The sequence below is a fragment of the Triticum urartu genome, chromosome 5A (assembly GCF_056163025.1).
Source record: "Triticum urartu cultivar PI428250 chromosome 5A, HENAU_Tu73, whole genome shotgun sequence".
Classification (NCBI taxonomy): domain Eukaryota; kingdom Viridiplantae; phylum Streptophyta; class Magnoliopsida; order Poales; family Poaceae; genus Triticum; species Triticum urartu.
The window spans coordinates 574,344,502-574,358,410 of NC_141877.1; the positions used below are offsets into that span (position 1 = coordinate 574,344,502).

General features: G+C 40.7%; 2 protein-coding genes across 3 annotated transcripts; one reads left to right on the forward strand and one right to left on the reverse strand.

The window, feature by feature from the left end:
- Positions 1 to 219: 219 nt before the first annotated feature.
- On the forward strand, positions 220 to 4,654 carry LOC125510674 (2-oxoglutarate (2OG) and Fe(II)-dependent oxygenase superfamily protein). 2 transcript variants are annotated; one of them, XM_048675919.2, is made up of 8 exons: positions 220 to 509; positions 607 to 729; positions 1,919 to 2,076; positions 3,154 to 3,256; positions 3,526 to 3,621; positions 3,981 to 4,046; positions 4,118 to 4,237; positions 4,384 to 4,654. In XM_048675919.2, the coding sequence occupies exons 1-8, from the start codon at positions 369 to 371 to the stop codon at positions 4,462 to 4,464; spliced, it is 888 nt and encodes a 295-aa protein (XP_048531876.1). In that variant the 5' UTR covers positions 220 to 368; the 3' UTR covers positions 4,465 to 4,654. The 2 variants fall into 2 exon arrangements, 1 of the variants encoding a protein (XP_048531876.1); XR_015602718.1 differs by having other exon boundaries at positions 228 to 509; positions 3,154 to 3,276.
- A 557-nt stretch (positions 4,655 to 5,211) lies between these two features.
- On the reverse strand, positions 5,212 to 12,971 carry LOC125510673 (casein kinase II subunit alpha-2). The gene is made up of 10 exons (XM_048675918.2): positions 12,646 to 12,971; positions 11,136 to 11,265; positions 9,272 to 9,466; positions 8,586 to 8,743; positions 7,810 to 7,900; positions 7,641 to 7,706; positions 6,252 to 6,334; positions 6,093 to 6,156; positions 5,941 to 6,009; positions 5,212 to 5,670 (listed from the first exon to the last, which is right to left on the reverse strand). The coding sequence occupies exons 1-10, from the start codon at positions 12,873 to 12,875 to the stop codon at positions 5,611 to 5,613; spliced, it is 1,146 nt and encodes a 381-aa protein (XP_048531875.1). The 5' UTR covers positions 12,876 to 12,971; the 3' UTR covers positions 5,212 to 5,610.
- Positions 12,972 to 13,909: the final 938 nt, after the last annotated feature.

A 13,909-nucleotide genomic window follows, 5' to 3' on the forward strand; every position in this document is an offset into this window, starting at 1 on the left:
ATAGTAGTTGAACTTGCTATGTTTCAATTGAAGTAGTAGTTGAACTGGCTAGTTTTTACATCACAAATATACATCATCTATTAAAATTGGAGTTTTCTACATGATGATGTAAATTATACAACGGCCACTTTTAATTACCGCCACACTTATTGACTCGCATGCACGCGTCTGAGATCAGCGCACGGCCCCCGTATAACAAACAAACCAATCGTACGCTCGCTCGCTCATCAATTTCAGCAGCCATTCCACGACCGCCCAGAGAAGACTCGCCTCCTCCCGAGCTCCCCTCTCCGTCCTCGTCGTCTCCCTCTCCCGCTTCCCCCCACCCAACCAACACGCTACGCCAGGCGCGAGAGGCACCAGCGGCCATGAAGGGCGGCGGAGCCATCAGGAGCGGCGGCGGGGGAGGCGGCGGGCTGATGCGGACGCGGCTGCGGCTCCCCGTGGTGCTCCTCTCCTGCTCCCTCTTCTTCCTCGCCGGCTTCCTCGGCTCCCTCCTCTTCACCCAGGTAACTAACGCGGCCGCCCCGGCCCGCAGATTCGTTTCGTCGCGCGCACGCGCGGGCCTCTGATCTGGGGTGGCTCTGGCGGTTGTTTCCGTGGCAGGATCCGCAGGGGGAGGAGGACGTGGAGCGGCCGCTGCGGAGGGAGCGGCTCATGGAGGCGGTCTGGCCGGAGATGGCGTACGGGGAGTCCGGCGAGCCCACGCCCTCCTTGATCCCTTACCAGGTCACGCCTCGTCCCGATTCCCTTCGTCGCATTGCCATTTTAGTCTATAAGGGGGGTGTCAGTGACCACTGATTGGCATTGGGGACGAGGGATGCTGGCGTTCGTGAAATTTTTGGTGAGGATGCGCGGTGCATTTGGTGGCAATTTGCCAGAGTGGTCTGTTCTGAGGGTCACTTGCAGACTGCAGTTGAGCGATTTGTCGGTGCAAAGTACCTCCGATTTGGAATACTGTATCTACTGTCTGCACAACGGATTTAGTGTGAATAGTTTGATTTGATACGTAGCATTTTTGTGGGCAACTCAACTGCCGGTTGTTAGTTTAGCTCCCATGCAATTATCATGGTCTTGGGTGTACCTTACATTCCTAACTGAATATCGTTACACATGTGGAATGTCACAATCTTTGCGCCTGATGACATTACCAGCAAATGCAAGACATGTAGATTCTGTGAGCATTACATAGCGTCTGTAACCCCGCATTTCCGCCTCTTCCGTGAGTCTTCAGGACTCTTATGTGGTTTACCTAGGTTCCTATTAGTTGTGGTATTGGCCAATTGCGTGGGAAATAGCTTATTCAAAGGAAGTTGTTACAGGAAAAGGACACTGTTTATCTGATTTTTGTTACCAGCTACAGCTAGTGTCATCTGTTTGTCGGAGAATTGCATTGGCAATTGGTTACTTGAAGGACATCATTGCGAATGAAAGATGGAACTGCTAGTTTTCATTCCTGCGACCCATGTACCTAACAAATGGGTGCCCGGTCACTTCCTATGCACGCATTTCATATCCGGAAAGTATAATATTAACATATGTCCATATGCATCTTTTCGTGAGTTTGTACAATCAAATCTCAAACGCTTTGAGAATTTCATAAAACAATTATGGTGCTACAAAATGTTGACTTACGTGCATGTACAAAAAGTTGAGGAAAAAAATCATATGTGTACTGTGGATTTTAATCTCATGTTCAGCTCCTAACTTCGGTACCTACTATACTAGCCCTTAAGAACGGTAACACTAAATTCTTTTGAAAAGTTGCGCTGAGCCTTCTTGTTGCGTGTGGTATATTTCCTTTTTCCTGTACCACAATTTCACCTACATACATCAATGCTGCCTTTACCCCTTCTTAGTTTCTTTGGGAATCTGCTCAATGTTCCTTTAGTAATGTAACTCTCATCCTCTTGAACAGATTTTGAGCTGGCAACCCCGTGCATTATATTTTCCACAATTTGCAACAGCAGAACAGTGTGAGAATGTAGTAAAAACTGCGAAGGCACGGCTTAGGCCATCAACATTGGCCTTAAGGAAAGGAGAAAGCGAGGAGACTACCAAAGGAATAAGGACAAGGTAAATCTTTACTTACACTAACTTCTTACAGTCCCAGAGCATTCATCATAATGGTTAGATAATTGGACCAGTGAGTTAGACTGTTAGAGACCAGCAGTTAATTATTACTCCCTTCGTTCCAAATTACTCGTCGCAGAAATGGATGTATCTACAACTAAAATACATCTAGATACATCCATACCTGCGACAAGTAATTCGGAACGGAGGGAGTACTATTTTGAATCACATGGAATAATTTAAGTGTAAGTTATAAATTCTAAGCAAACAAAATCGGTCCAGTTCTGGTATCTAGTAATTGTTTACTTCTCTTAATACTGACGCTGTCTCTCCACTACTACGGTGAACCCTTGACTTGTTGTGCAAATACTCACCTCCTAGTCTCTATACGATTTAGATATTTTGAAACATTTTATTAGGGATTGTGAGGTGCCAAATGCACAGCGATATCAGATCTGTGCTTTGTTTTCAATGGGCTTGATAAGATGGGATATTTTTCTTATATATTTTTGTGCCAAATCTCCAATCTTATTTGTTACTGTAAGTTCATGATTACCCTTAGCAGATAACTTTGATATTTGAGGTTGAAGATATGGGGAGAGTAGGCACCAGAGCTTGACATTGGGAGACCCTGGTTGCAAAGAAAAGAGGGAAAACAGAAGCTGGGTTTACCCGAGTCCATGTGAGGTTTTGCAGGGCACATGGAAAATCTGACAAAGCTGGTGATGCTTGGTGTGATATTGGCCACCTAGGCGTCAAAAAATGGGAAGGGGACAAAACGATGTGATGGTGTAAAACCCACACGGTTTACTAGAGTGTTGACATATAGGAGTGCTGAGTGTATACTTCATTTTGATATTCTTATTAGGGGTGTTCATCATGGTTTTTGTCCTATTTCAACCCGTGAAATAGCTACCATTTTTACAAAAGCTCAAACTCTTGTACAGAAGTACTACTCTTGTTTGGGATTCACTATCCTGATGTATAGTAATTTATGCCTCTTGTTGTTACAAAAACTAAATGCTTACAACCTTATCTAATTCTGCAATGAGCTAATGGTTGTATCAAATTGCCAAACAGCTCAGGCACATTCCTTAGTGCCGAAGAAGATCCAACTGGAGCCCTTGCAGAAATTGAAACGAAGATTGCAAAGGCTACCATGATGCCAAGAAGTCATGGAGAGGTAAATTTACTCTCTGCAAGGTAGGATTAGCGGGAAGCTTGCACGGTGTTGTGGTTTTAAAGTTACCTACATTTACCTGATTGTTTATCTTTTCTTGAACTTTTTTCTCGCAATGATCTATTGATTGTTTCTTGTGCTAAATTGTCGGCTTTCATACTCATTGAACATCCAGGTTTGTGTAGTGCCATGTAGCCTTCCGATAAGTTTCTTTGATTTAAGAAAACACTGTTACAGTATGTCACTGATTTTACGTTTGTCATATGTTGCAGCCATTTAATGTCCTTCGGTATGAGATTGGACAGAAGTATGCTTCACACTATGATGCATTTGACCCGGCTCAATATGGTCCACAAAAAAGTCAAAGGGTATGTTCTAGTTTCACTTGCATTCTGCTTAAATTGGAGCTCTATGTTGAATACTTTTTTCAACTTGAGATAAGTTTTTTTACCAAGCTTACAGCTGTGTATAACACATGTATATTGTTTTTTCACACAACCCTACATCCGACATGACAAGTTTTATCTCAACATAGTCTGTCCTCTGCATTCCTTTCTGTTTATCTCCTTGGTTTTGGTTTTCCACAACTACGACTCACTCTGCATCAGTCCTTTTAAGAAATATTTTGGTCCGCAGTCTGTTTGATTGAACACTGAACAAAAGGGACTTCAGTTACTTGATTCAATTGGTGAATGTAATTAAGAAACCATTAACTGCATTTCCACAGGTGGCATCTTTCTTGCTCTACCTCACGGATGTCGAGGAAGGTGGAGAAACCATGTTCCCATATGAGGTGGGCACTTAGGAAATTTTGCTACGCATTGTTTCGGGTAGAACTGTAATGAACTCTTTATTGATTTACAGAATGGGGATAATATGAACATAGGCTACGACTACGAACAGTGCATCGGCTTAAAGGTGAAACCGAGGAAGGGGGATGGCCTCTTGTTTTACTCCCTTATGCTAAATGGTACCATTGATCCGGTAGGTTCTTGGCACTCAAGTTCGCATGGCCTTTCATGTCACAAATTTTCATTCAAAGTACATGTTGTTCTAATATCTGTGCCATATGGCCCCACAGCCAAATATGTCTGTGGATTTCTAACTCTATTGTCGATGTGCTGCTGCAGACTTCACTTCATGGAAGCTGCCCAGTGGTCAAAGGAGAGAAATGGGTCGCCACAAAATGGATTAGAGACAAGACGCTGTAAATGAGGCTAACAAACAGAGGCTCCACGTCCTAAATAGATCAACACATACATAGTAATCATTTTTTTCTACACCATCTTGTACCTGTACATTACATTTATTCAATTTCCATCGGCCTTCATGAACCAGTGAGGTAGGGGAAAAAACAACTTGCAGTTTCCATCTGCTAATTTGACAGTCGTGTTAGTCTAATCTTGGTGGCTGGGTCATGTATCTTTTCTTTTCTACTTCCTTCGTCCCAGAATATACCTGAACTTATAGCTTTGTCGTAAGTCAAACATTTGTTTATGTTTGACTAACTCTAGAAAAATATGAACATCAACTGTATATAAATTAATATTATGTTGTAGATAATGGTACTCCCTCTGATCCGAAATAAATGTTGTTGGTTTTAGTTCAAATTTGAACTAAAACTTAAAAGATGTTTTAGTTCAAATTAATAAATTAATATTATGTCAGAGGGGGTATGTTTTTCTACAATTTTGATCAAACTTAAAAGACGTTTGATTTAGTATGAGCAGAGGTATACCATCGTTTATTGTTAATCCCTATGGCAGTACAGCAAAGATATGATGGAGTGTGCTGTTCCGTGATGCTGTTCCGTGATGGCTCATCATCACTCTGCACACTAGGGTCGCATGGTCAGACACTCGGACGGGTTCTGTGAACAGTCCAACAATTTTTCTAAGTGCATACGGGTTTTTCGCTATGTAATGTGCAGGCACAACTCAGAGAAATTTTGCAAGATATCAACGCATACTGGTTTTTCCACTGATGTTTGATAATTCCAAATAAACACTCGTCTTTAATGTTACACATTTGTATTTCAAGAACACAGATTAATCCCAATAAAAATAACCCATACATTTCACTGTTGCAACTCCAATACTGTTGGATCTTAGGACTGCCCAATGTAGACAATTCACTTACCCTGTTACAGAAATGGTGATATGCATGTCGGCACATTCATCAACCACTGTCACTGGAGTATACACAGTCTGCTCTGCAGTTTACAGATACAAGGTTACAAGCTCTTTCTGGGTTGTCCACGCACAGCGACTCAGACCATCATCTCAGTCATAGGACGGATAGTTGGACCAAGTTGCCATTGTAATAGTTCCACCACTTTGCAGGGTTCACACTGAATGTCATTGTGGCCGTGCCCTGCTGTTCTCCGCTGCTCTCACTTGAAGGAAGTATGGATGCGCCTACATACACGTTTGCAGCATATTAACTCTAAAGAATAAATGATTGTTACTGATCAGTGGTCAGTTATAGAACCTTGGATGTGTGAAAATATTTTATTGGAACTCAAAAACAGGTAAGCAAGACTCAACCAACATATGGTCAAAAGCACGCAACATAATGTGTGCAAATAACTGAAAGTACATGCGCAGAGCAACTTCACTAAGATAGGTCCAAGAAACAAAACTAGTATCGTCTTGAATTGTAATTAAGTTTATCGGTCTTTGACTTACCATAGCTTCACGGGCAGTGAGCCTATCTTGGTGATCATAGCGAAGAAGCTTATCGAGAAAATCTATGGCCTACAAATACACATGAAATCATGCAGTCAAGCAAATAACTCACAACCAAACATATAATGGTTATACAAGTGTCATTAACTAACCTCGGGAGATACTAGATGCTGGTTATCAGCATTAATGAACTTTGACCAGGGTTTTCTACTGTGCCTGCACATGACATACATGGAATGATGGAAAGGTCAGAATTCTGGTCTTCAAACACAAAGGAGGAAGGTATCAACATCCCCAAGCATGCAGCTTACCTTCCAACAAGATGTTCAAGTTGAGGGTCAAGCTCAAGGTGGTACTTCTTTAAGTAAGCATTCAGGCTGTCTGTTCCAAGTACCTGAGAATAATGGTAAGTGGCACGAATAAGACACTATTATGCTGGACAAAGTATCCATGTATTCAGGGTAAGGCCTCCTTTGGTTTATAGGAATTTTGAAGGAATTCTAAAGGATAGGAATTTTGTAGGAAAAAATACTTTGGACCCCTTTGGTTTGTAGGAATGAATTCCTATTCCTATGCAGGATAGGAATCAATCCTTCACATTTCAAAGGAAAAAAAAACATTATCCTAGACTCAATGGAAAAATTCCTACCCAATGCATCAAATTACATCTCTTTCCAGTTTCCATATAGGAACTGAGATACATGTCATCTCACTTCCTATGATTTTCCTATCCTTCACCGGGCTGTCCTTTATGATATTCCTATCCTATGAACCAAAGGAGCCCTAAGTTATTGTGGTTTTATTGCATCAAGTGGGCTGTACATAAATATGAACACAATGAGCAAGGTACGTGTAACATAGGCAAAGCTCCTTACAACGTGTTTGGTTGGGAGACTAGGTTGGGAATGGGAGTTTAAGGTGCGTGGGACTTAATATCCCTTGATTGGCTCAGGGATTTGGGAATTAAGGAGGGAAGAGGAAGGGGAATTAAGAGGCCCAACTCCCTCAGATCTCTTCCCTGGGGGTCCCTGGTAATTGAAGAGTGGATTGGGAATTGACAGGAAAACAGAACGATCTGTTAGTTACGTACTTGCGCAAGAGAAGGTACGGCTGTAATCTTTGTATTCCCTTGCCTAATCCCACTAACCAAACAAGGGCAATTAAATCTCTCTTAAATTCTCAGCTCTAATTGCCTTCCCATGCCAAACAGGGGAATGGAAATTAAAATCAGTTTCCCTTGACTAATCATTGCCAAACATGTAGTTAGGACAAATATCACTGTGTGTTATCTGGCTGTTGGGTTTAGTGTCATCTCAACGGCAAATTGGGTCCTGTACAGAGCATTTTTAATTTGGGAGTGGGCGGTCATAGCCATGGGCCTCAACAGAAAGGAGCCACCGTGGAAAGGAAGATGAGGGGTGACTTATTCCTTGATTATTGAGCAAACTGCCTTAACTCTGAAAGAGGAGATAGGTCTTTCTTACAATACAATCTTATCCAATCAGATTGAGCGATCTTAACCCTAACTGAACTCAAGAACATGGTGCTCACTGCACGCTACAGAAAACAGGTTTTGTAATGGAAAGGTTTTTAGCAAAAAGGCCAAACCATGGGTTGCATCACTAAAACACATTTAGCAAGAAGTACAAGCCTTCTATTACCAGAGATATGAGAGATGCCAGAAACAAACTGGGGCTCACCTTTGCAATTTTCACGAGTTGGTCGTGGTTATCATGGCCATAGAAGAATGGCTCCTTGCGGAAGATCTGCAGCCATGAAAACAAGTAGCAAATGAATCAGTTACGGACCTGATGTCAATACCCCATTGAGTCCAGGAAACATATACGGGTATTCATAATCCATACATACCATCCCAGCAAACATGCACCCAAGGCTCCACATGTCCAGAGAATAATCATAATCTTGCAAATCAACTAGAAGTTCAGGTCCCTTGAAATACCTGGATTAAATGGGGAAAAAATGCTATGCTCAGATATTAAAAATCATACATAAGGAAATATAAATGAAAATCAGAACATGTGGCATGGACCAATAAGCAATAAAACATGCTAACATGAATAATATGTTGTAGTGATAAAATAAATTGTTTTGCAGTGATAGAACATGTTTTTTTTATATAATTTGCTCAGATTTCTACGTATAATTATAATGATTGAGCTACTTCATCGCTTAAATTTTAGAGCATGGATACATCACCGAAAGAAGTACATTAGGCAGCTCAAACAGGAATACAGGGTTCAAATCGAGTGAATTTATTTGCTCATATGTTGCTTCTGGAGCCAATTTCCAACAATAAGTCATATTCTTAAATTGTCATCCTCGCGCAATACAAACGATCAAAAGGGTTCAATCCAAATAAGTTATGGAGCAAGAAAAATGGTACTCCCTCCAATCCATATTAATCGACGCACACTTACCCTCTGTCCGGAATTATTTGTCGTGGAAATGGGTGTATCTAGATGTTTTTTAGTTCTAGATACAACCATTCCTGTCCATTTCTGCGACAAGTAATTCGGGATGGAGGGAGTACAACTTTAGTCAATTAATTTGGATCGGATGGAGTATTTTTATGGGTAGTAAGAAATAACATAACCAACCAAGTAGTTTACTGTATTTACACAAACCTTGAAGCAACACGGACATTGTATTCCTTGCCTGGATGGTAAAACTCCGCGAGGCCCCAGTCTATCAAACGAAGTTTTCGAAGATCATGATCAATCATAACATTATGCGGCTTGACATCTCGATGCATAATGCCTTGTGAATGGCAGTGATCTAATGCCTGGAATGGTATAACCATAAACAAAAAAGGGAATATGTCACAAATAAGCAAATCCTTGCATGTCTGAAACCATGACTTTGGCTTCAAAATATATAGCAGAGACCTGGCACTTATCTTGCACAAAAAAATGCTCAACAATCACTAATATCTTGAAACCAGCACTTCTAAGATTACTAGAACTTCATAAAACGGTGTTTCACTAAATCCTAGTCCTAGATCATAAAGCACAAGTAAAATTCAGGGTCAACTATTTTATCAGACGTTAATTCTGAACTTTAGTTGCTAATGCATTTGAGCTGGCTACACAGAGAACCTTTCAAGAAGTTGAGACTTAGGATTAATGATACTGATCTAGAACACCAGGTGTAATTGGAGCATAAATAAGTAAACTAATATGTAATTTCAACATTTCCCGAAGAACAATATTCCTTGATATCTAAAGGTATTCCACAAATCTTTCTGCTGATCCAGAGGACAAAGAGTTTTGTTCAATATCATAGTAAAATAAGTTAGGATGGTAAACAAAACCTTTAGTAGCTCGTATAAGTAGTAGCGAATATCATAATCTGTCAACGTGGGATAGAGCACTTTAAAATCTGTGTTGTTGACATATTCGAAGATCAAACTGGGAGTTTTCGAATGTTGATCCCTGACAATATCGAGCAGCTTGATGATATTTGGACCTCCACAGAGGTTCTGAAGTATTTTTATCTCCCTTTTAATCTGTATAAACATATGACAAGTAGGTTAAGAGCTTCATCACCAAGAAAGGCATTTTTATTTAACGGAAGTGCAAGGCATGACATGGTAAGAATAATGTATGTGCAGGCATTAACTATGGACTTAATCTTCTCTTTTCTGGGAATTTATGAACAAACAGATGGTTATTCTAATCATTAAAATAGATCCAGATTTATGATCAAACAAGGCTGGCATCAATCAGCTTTTCCATTTCATGGATCTGATAGTTTTCCTATTGGCTCTTCTCAACAAAACGTGTTACTTTGCAGGAGGTAGTGTCCCTTTCCATTGAATATGTTGCCCAATGGGATTTAGCCAGGAGAATGGGTGAAGGGGGTCAATGCGGGTGCTCGTGAGTTCTCTTATTTTGTTCCCCTTAAAAACAAGTCACTTTGTTATTACAGTTACCTTTCATGCTTCTGAGTGAATGGGCAGTGCCCCTACCAGGTTCCTCAAAAGGTACATTGCCTGAACAGATAAATTTTGCGACCAAGATGCCAAGCACCTTATGTGTCTTTTTCAGACATGGCAGGTATGATGACATACTCACAAGTCTCCATCACAAAGTGACGAAGAAGCGGCTAAGAGTGGTTATAAATTTTTATACTACTGTTTACTCAATTTATACTACTGACCTGGCACTCGAGCAAATTCTGCAAGTTTTAGAGAAGTTATAAATTTTTATACTACTGTTTACTCAATTTATTTTATGTTCCTATCCCGTATTTCTTAGTTGTGCGCTCTACTCTTGATGGAAATCTTTTGAGAGAAGTGCATATTACACCCTTCAACTCTAGCCCTAGTCTAATATACACCCCCCAACTCCAATACCATCTACTTTACACCCCCCAACTCTCAAAACCAGGCGGAATTCAACCCTCCCCTCCCCGTTGACCGGTTTTAACATGTTGACTGGGTGAACAGTAACAAAAAAATCAAAAAATATTTTGGTTTTTCCAATGAGTGAACAGTAAATTCAAAAAAAAGTTGGAAATAAAATTCAACAAGCAGTTTCGATTTTTTACCTGGTGAATAGTAAATTCCAAAAATACTTTTTTCCAAAAAAACCGAATTATTTTTGCGTAGACGATTTTTCAGCGCGTGATGTCTGTGACAATTTTCAGCTTGTTTGGACATTTCAGTGGTCTCTCAACAAAAAATATATCAGCCCGAACTGTTAACTGTTTCATGCAAATATAATTCAGAAATTTTTGTTTTCTTTTTTTTTTCCTGAAATTTACTGTTCACCCGGACAAAAAATCAACATTTTAAAAAATCAAAATTATTTTATTATTATTTAATTAGAACTTTTTTAAATTTTACTGTTCAGCCGGTGAAATAACGTAATTTTTTTAAAATATATTTCTTTTGAATTTACTGTTCACCCAGTCAACAGGTCAAAACCGGTCACCGGGGAGGGGAGGGTTGAATTCCGCCTGGTTTTGAGAGTTGGGGGGTGTAAACTAGATGGTATTGGAGTTGGGGGTTGTATATTAGACTAGGGCTAGAGTTGAGGGGTGTAATATGCACTTCTCTCTTTTGGTTCTGTATAATCCATAAAAGGATTCTTACTGGGATAAAAAAATCTACAGTTCAACATGCAAATGAGTAGTTCACATCTCAATATAAGTTAAAAAGCTTCATATAGTACCTTCTTTTTCTTTACAGGCTTGAGTATCTTAATGACACATTTCTCGCTATTGTTAACACTGAAGCCTTCAAACACTTCACTATATTTACCTCTTCCAACTTTCCTGACAACTTCATAGTCATCCTGCTCACTGGTTAGAGATGTGGCAATGGTTAGCACGGTATTAGTTCGGTGGAAACATGAAAAGCGTAAGAGGCTAGGGTTTCAATTACCTTTCGCCAAAGAGAATTAAACTAACCGCAAAAACGATACTGGGATAAATCTTAAGAGTTGATTTATAAAGTAAATCGTTACTGATTAGAAGTCGCAAAGATAAGACAGGTATTCTTAGAAAAGACGTTCATATCACCATGTTGTAGAAAACATTCACACTTTTTTCCCTACAGTCTCTTATGAAGTACAGATGGAACAAGGAGGGCCAGCAAATCAGCTACAATTAATCACGATGCTTTTTCACTTAAATATACAATCAAAATAACTGACAACAGAAGCAAACTAAGGCCCAATTCTGTTGGTGGCTGCCAAAATAAGTTACCCCCTCCCCAGCTTATTCTAGAAGCGTAGTTTAGAAGCCCCCCAAAAAATCAGGCCGGCTTCTAGAATAAGCTGGAGAGAGTGCAGCTTATGCCATAACCTGCCATAGGTTGTCAAAAGAACTGGGCCTAAGTTGACGCAGAGAAAGAAAATACAAGTGTATCAATTGAACAAAAGCAGTCTTTAGAAGGTTCAAATATACACTTGGTATCACATGATGTACATCAAATATGATGATTTTTTTCCCAAGAAACCAGCAGGAGCTCTGCCTATTCATTACGAAAACATTTTGATGATCTCAATAGAATGGACAATATAAGTACATTATTGTGGTTGCTTGGAGTTGCTGCAGGATCGCAGCACAAATTTAAAGTATACTAGAAGGACCACAGTGGTTACTGGAAAGAGGTGGATTAGTAAGGACAGTGTACATCTTGGCATGTCCAAATGAATTAAATGAACTTCAAGTAGAATACCTAACAATATTGGGTGAAAGTCTGAAAGATAGTGCTAGAAAAGGTCAAAAGCAGAATACTGCAGAGAAAACCCCCATTCTTCAATAAACCTTTCTGATCAGGGACATGGGAATATCAATTACCAATCTTTAACTCAAGGTTATTTGCCTAAAGTAACTTCTTAATTTCATAAGCTTTATGCAGAAGCCAGAAGCTACCAAAGCAATATTTAACACACGGTTTTATAAGAACACGAGGACTATATTGCTCGTATTCTCGAGTGCACGCACGCACGGACAAACTGCAATTCCCTAATCAGCAATCACACCCTGCAATTGACAGGGATGAAGAAAAATCCGCGAACCTCACTAAATCTCTACTGAACACACGCCTAACCTTGCAGCCCCAACGAATAACCCACACCCAGCACTGACCGAAATCGACGAGCATACAAGCCATCAGCAAAGTGAACATAGAAATTAGCTATGGCTGCTGATTAGGACGTGACGTCAGCGCCTTACCCCCACTGTACGGTGAGCGCCTCATAGTCCCAGTACTCCTTGGGGCGAACCACGTTGACGTCGGTGTAGACCCTCGCCTTCGACATGCCGGGCCTGGATCCCGCGTCGGCCGGAGCGCAGCGAGGGGACAGGGCGACGAAGGAGGACGCGAGGGCGGCTACGACGACGGCGGCGGCTGCTCGAGCTACGGAGCTGGCTGGCGGGCGCTTCCTCGGAGGGGCATCGCTCATGCGGCCATCGCCGGCGGCGACGGCGGGCTAGGGTTTCCGGCTGGGGGGTGGGTGGGTGGAGGAGGGAGAGATTAGGTGAAGATGAATCTTTTTAGTTTAGTTTTGGCGTGGAGAAAGAGGTGGAGTGGGTCGGAGACTCTGGAATCTGCTCGTGTTGAGTCACTGACAGGTGGATTTATTATTGCCTTTTTTTTGGCAAAGATTTATTATTGCCTGGTGCTGAATCATTGAGGGCTGGTTTGGTTTCAATAAGGGCATCTCCAACAGTTTGTATGTTAGCTTGTTGATAAAATATGACATGTCATCAACCAACACCTTAACATACAACAACTTTAATGGGTTGTATGTAGTTTGCCCAATACGATATGAGATAATAAATAATGTGCTCTCTCATTCTACATTGGAGCTTGTGCAAAGGGTGTTGATTCATGTACGTACAACCTTTCTTTCTTTCCTCATTTATTGTATGACATATCACCAAAAATCCTATGTGGCAAAATCTACCAACAACTATCTTACAACCATTGAAGATGCCCTAAGTCACAGACTCCTGACCACACATTTCCATCTTGTTTTTTTATGTAAAGGTGGTGGGACCCATGCAAAAGGGGTGACTTATAAGTTTTAAGTTGGGGTGAAGCAACTTATGACTTATAAGTTGGGATGACTTATAAATTGGGTCTGTTTGGCAAAATAAGTCATTTTTTTCACTTTTCGACTTATAAGTTGATGACTTATTTGGAATCAAATAGGCCCTGAATCTATCGAGCTTAATACTCCATTTGTCTGAAAATACTTGTGCCAAGTTTGTTCCTCAAACTTAATGCTAGATATATGCATTTGACGAACAAGTTTTTTCAAACAGAGGAAGTACGATTTTGGTTTGAATCATGGCCACTTGGCTCACTTCGAAGCATCTACAACCAGAGCCTCTCGGACCACCTGCACAATCACTGTCCGAATGTAAAAATAAAATAAAATAAAATAAGTGGTCCGAATGTAAAATTGCCAACCAACCGGACGCCTAAAACTTA

Bases quoted from the DNA above. Each gene is read 5' to 3' on its own strand.
- LOC125510674 (XM_048675919.2), top strand. From the start codon at position 369: ATGAAGGGCGGCGGAGCCATCAGGAGCGGCGGCGGGGGAGGCGGCGGG. The intron at 3,622-3,980 runs GTATGTTCTAGT...GCATTTCCACAG, and splicing joins GTCCACAAAAAAGTCAAAGG to GTGGCATCTTTCTTGCTCTA. The intron at 4,047-4,117 runs GTGGGCACTTAG...ATTGATTTACAG, and splicing joins AAACCATGTTCCCATATGAG to AATGGGGATAATATGAACAT.
- LOC125510673 (XM_048675918.2), bottom strand. From the start codon at position 12,875: ATGAGCGATGCCCCTCCGAGGAAGCGCCCGCCAGCCAGCTCCGTAGCT. The intron at 7,901-8,585 runs GTTTGTGTAAAT...CATTTAATCCAG, and splicing joins AATGTCCGTGTTGCTTCAAG to GTATTTCAAGGGACCTGAAC. The intron at 6,157-6,251 runs GTAAGCTGCATG...TGTCATGTGCAG, and splicing joins CTTGAACATCTTGTTGGAAG to GCACAGTAGAAAACCCTGGT.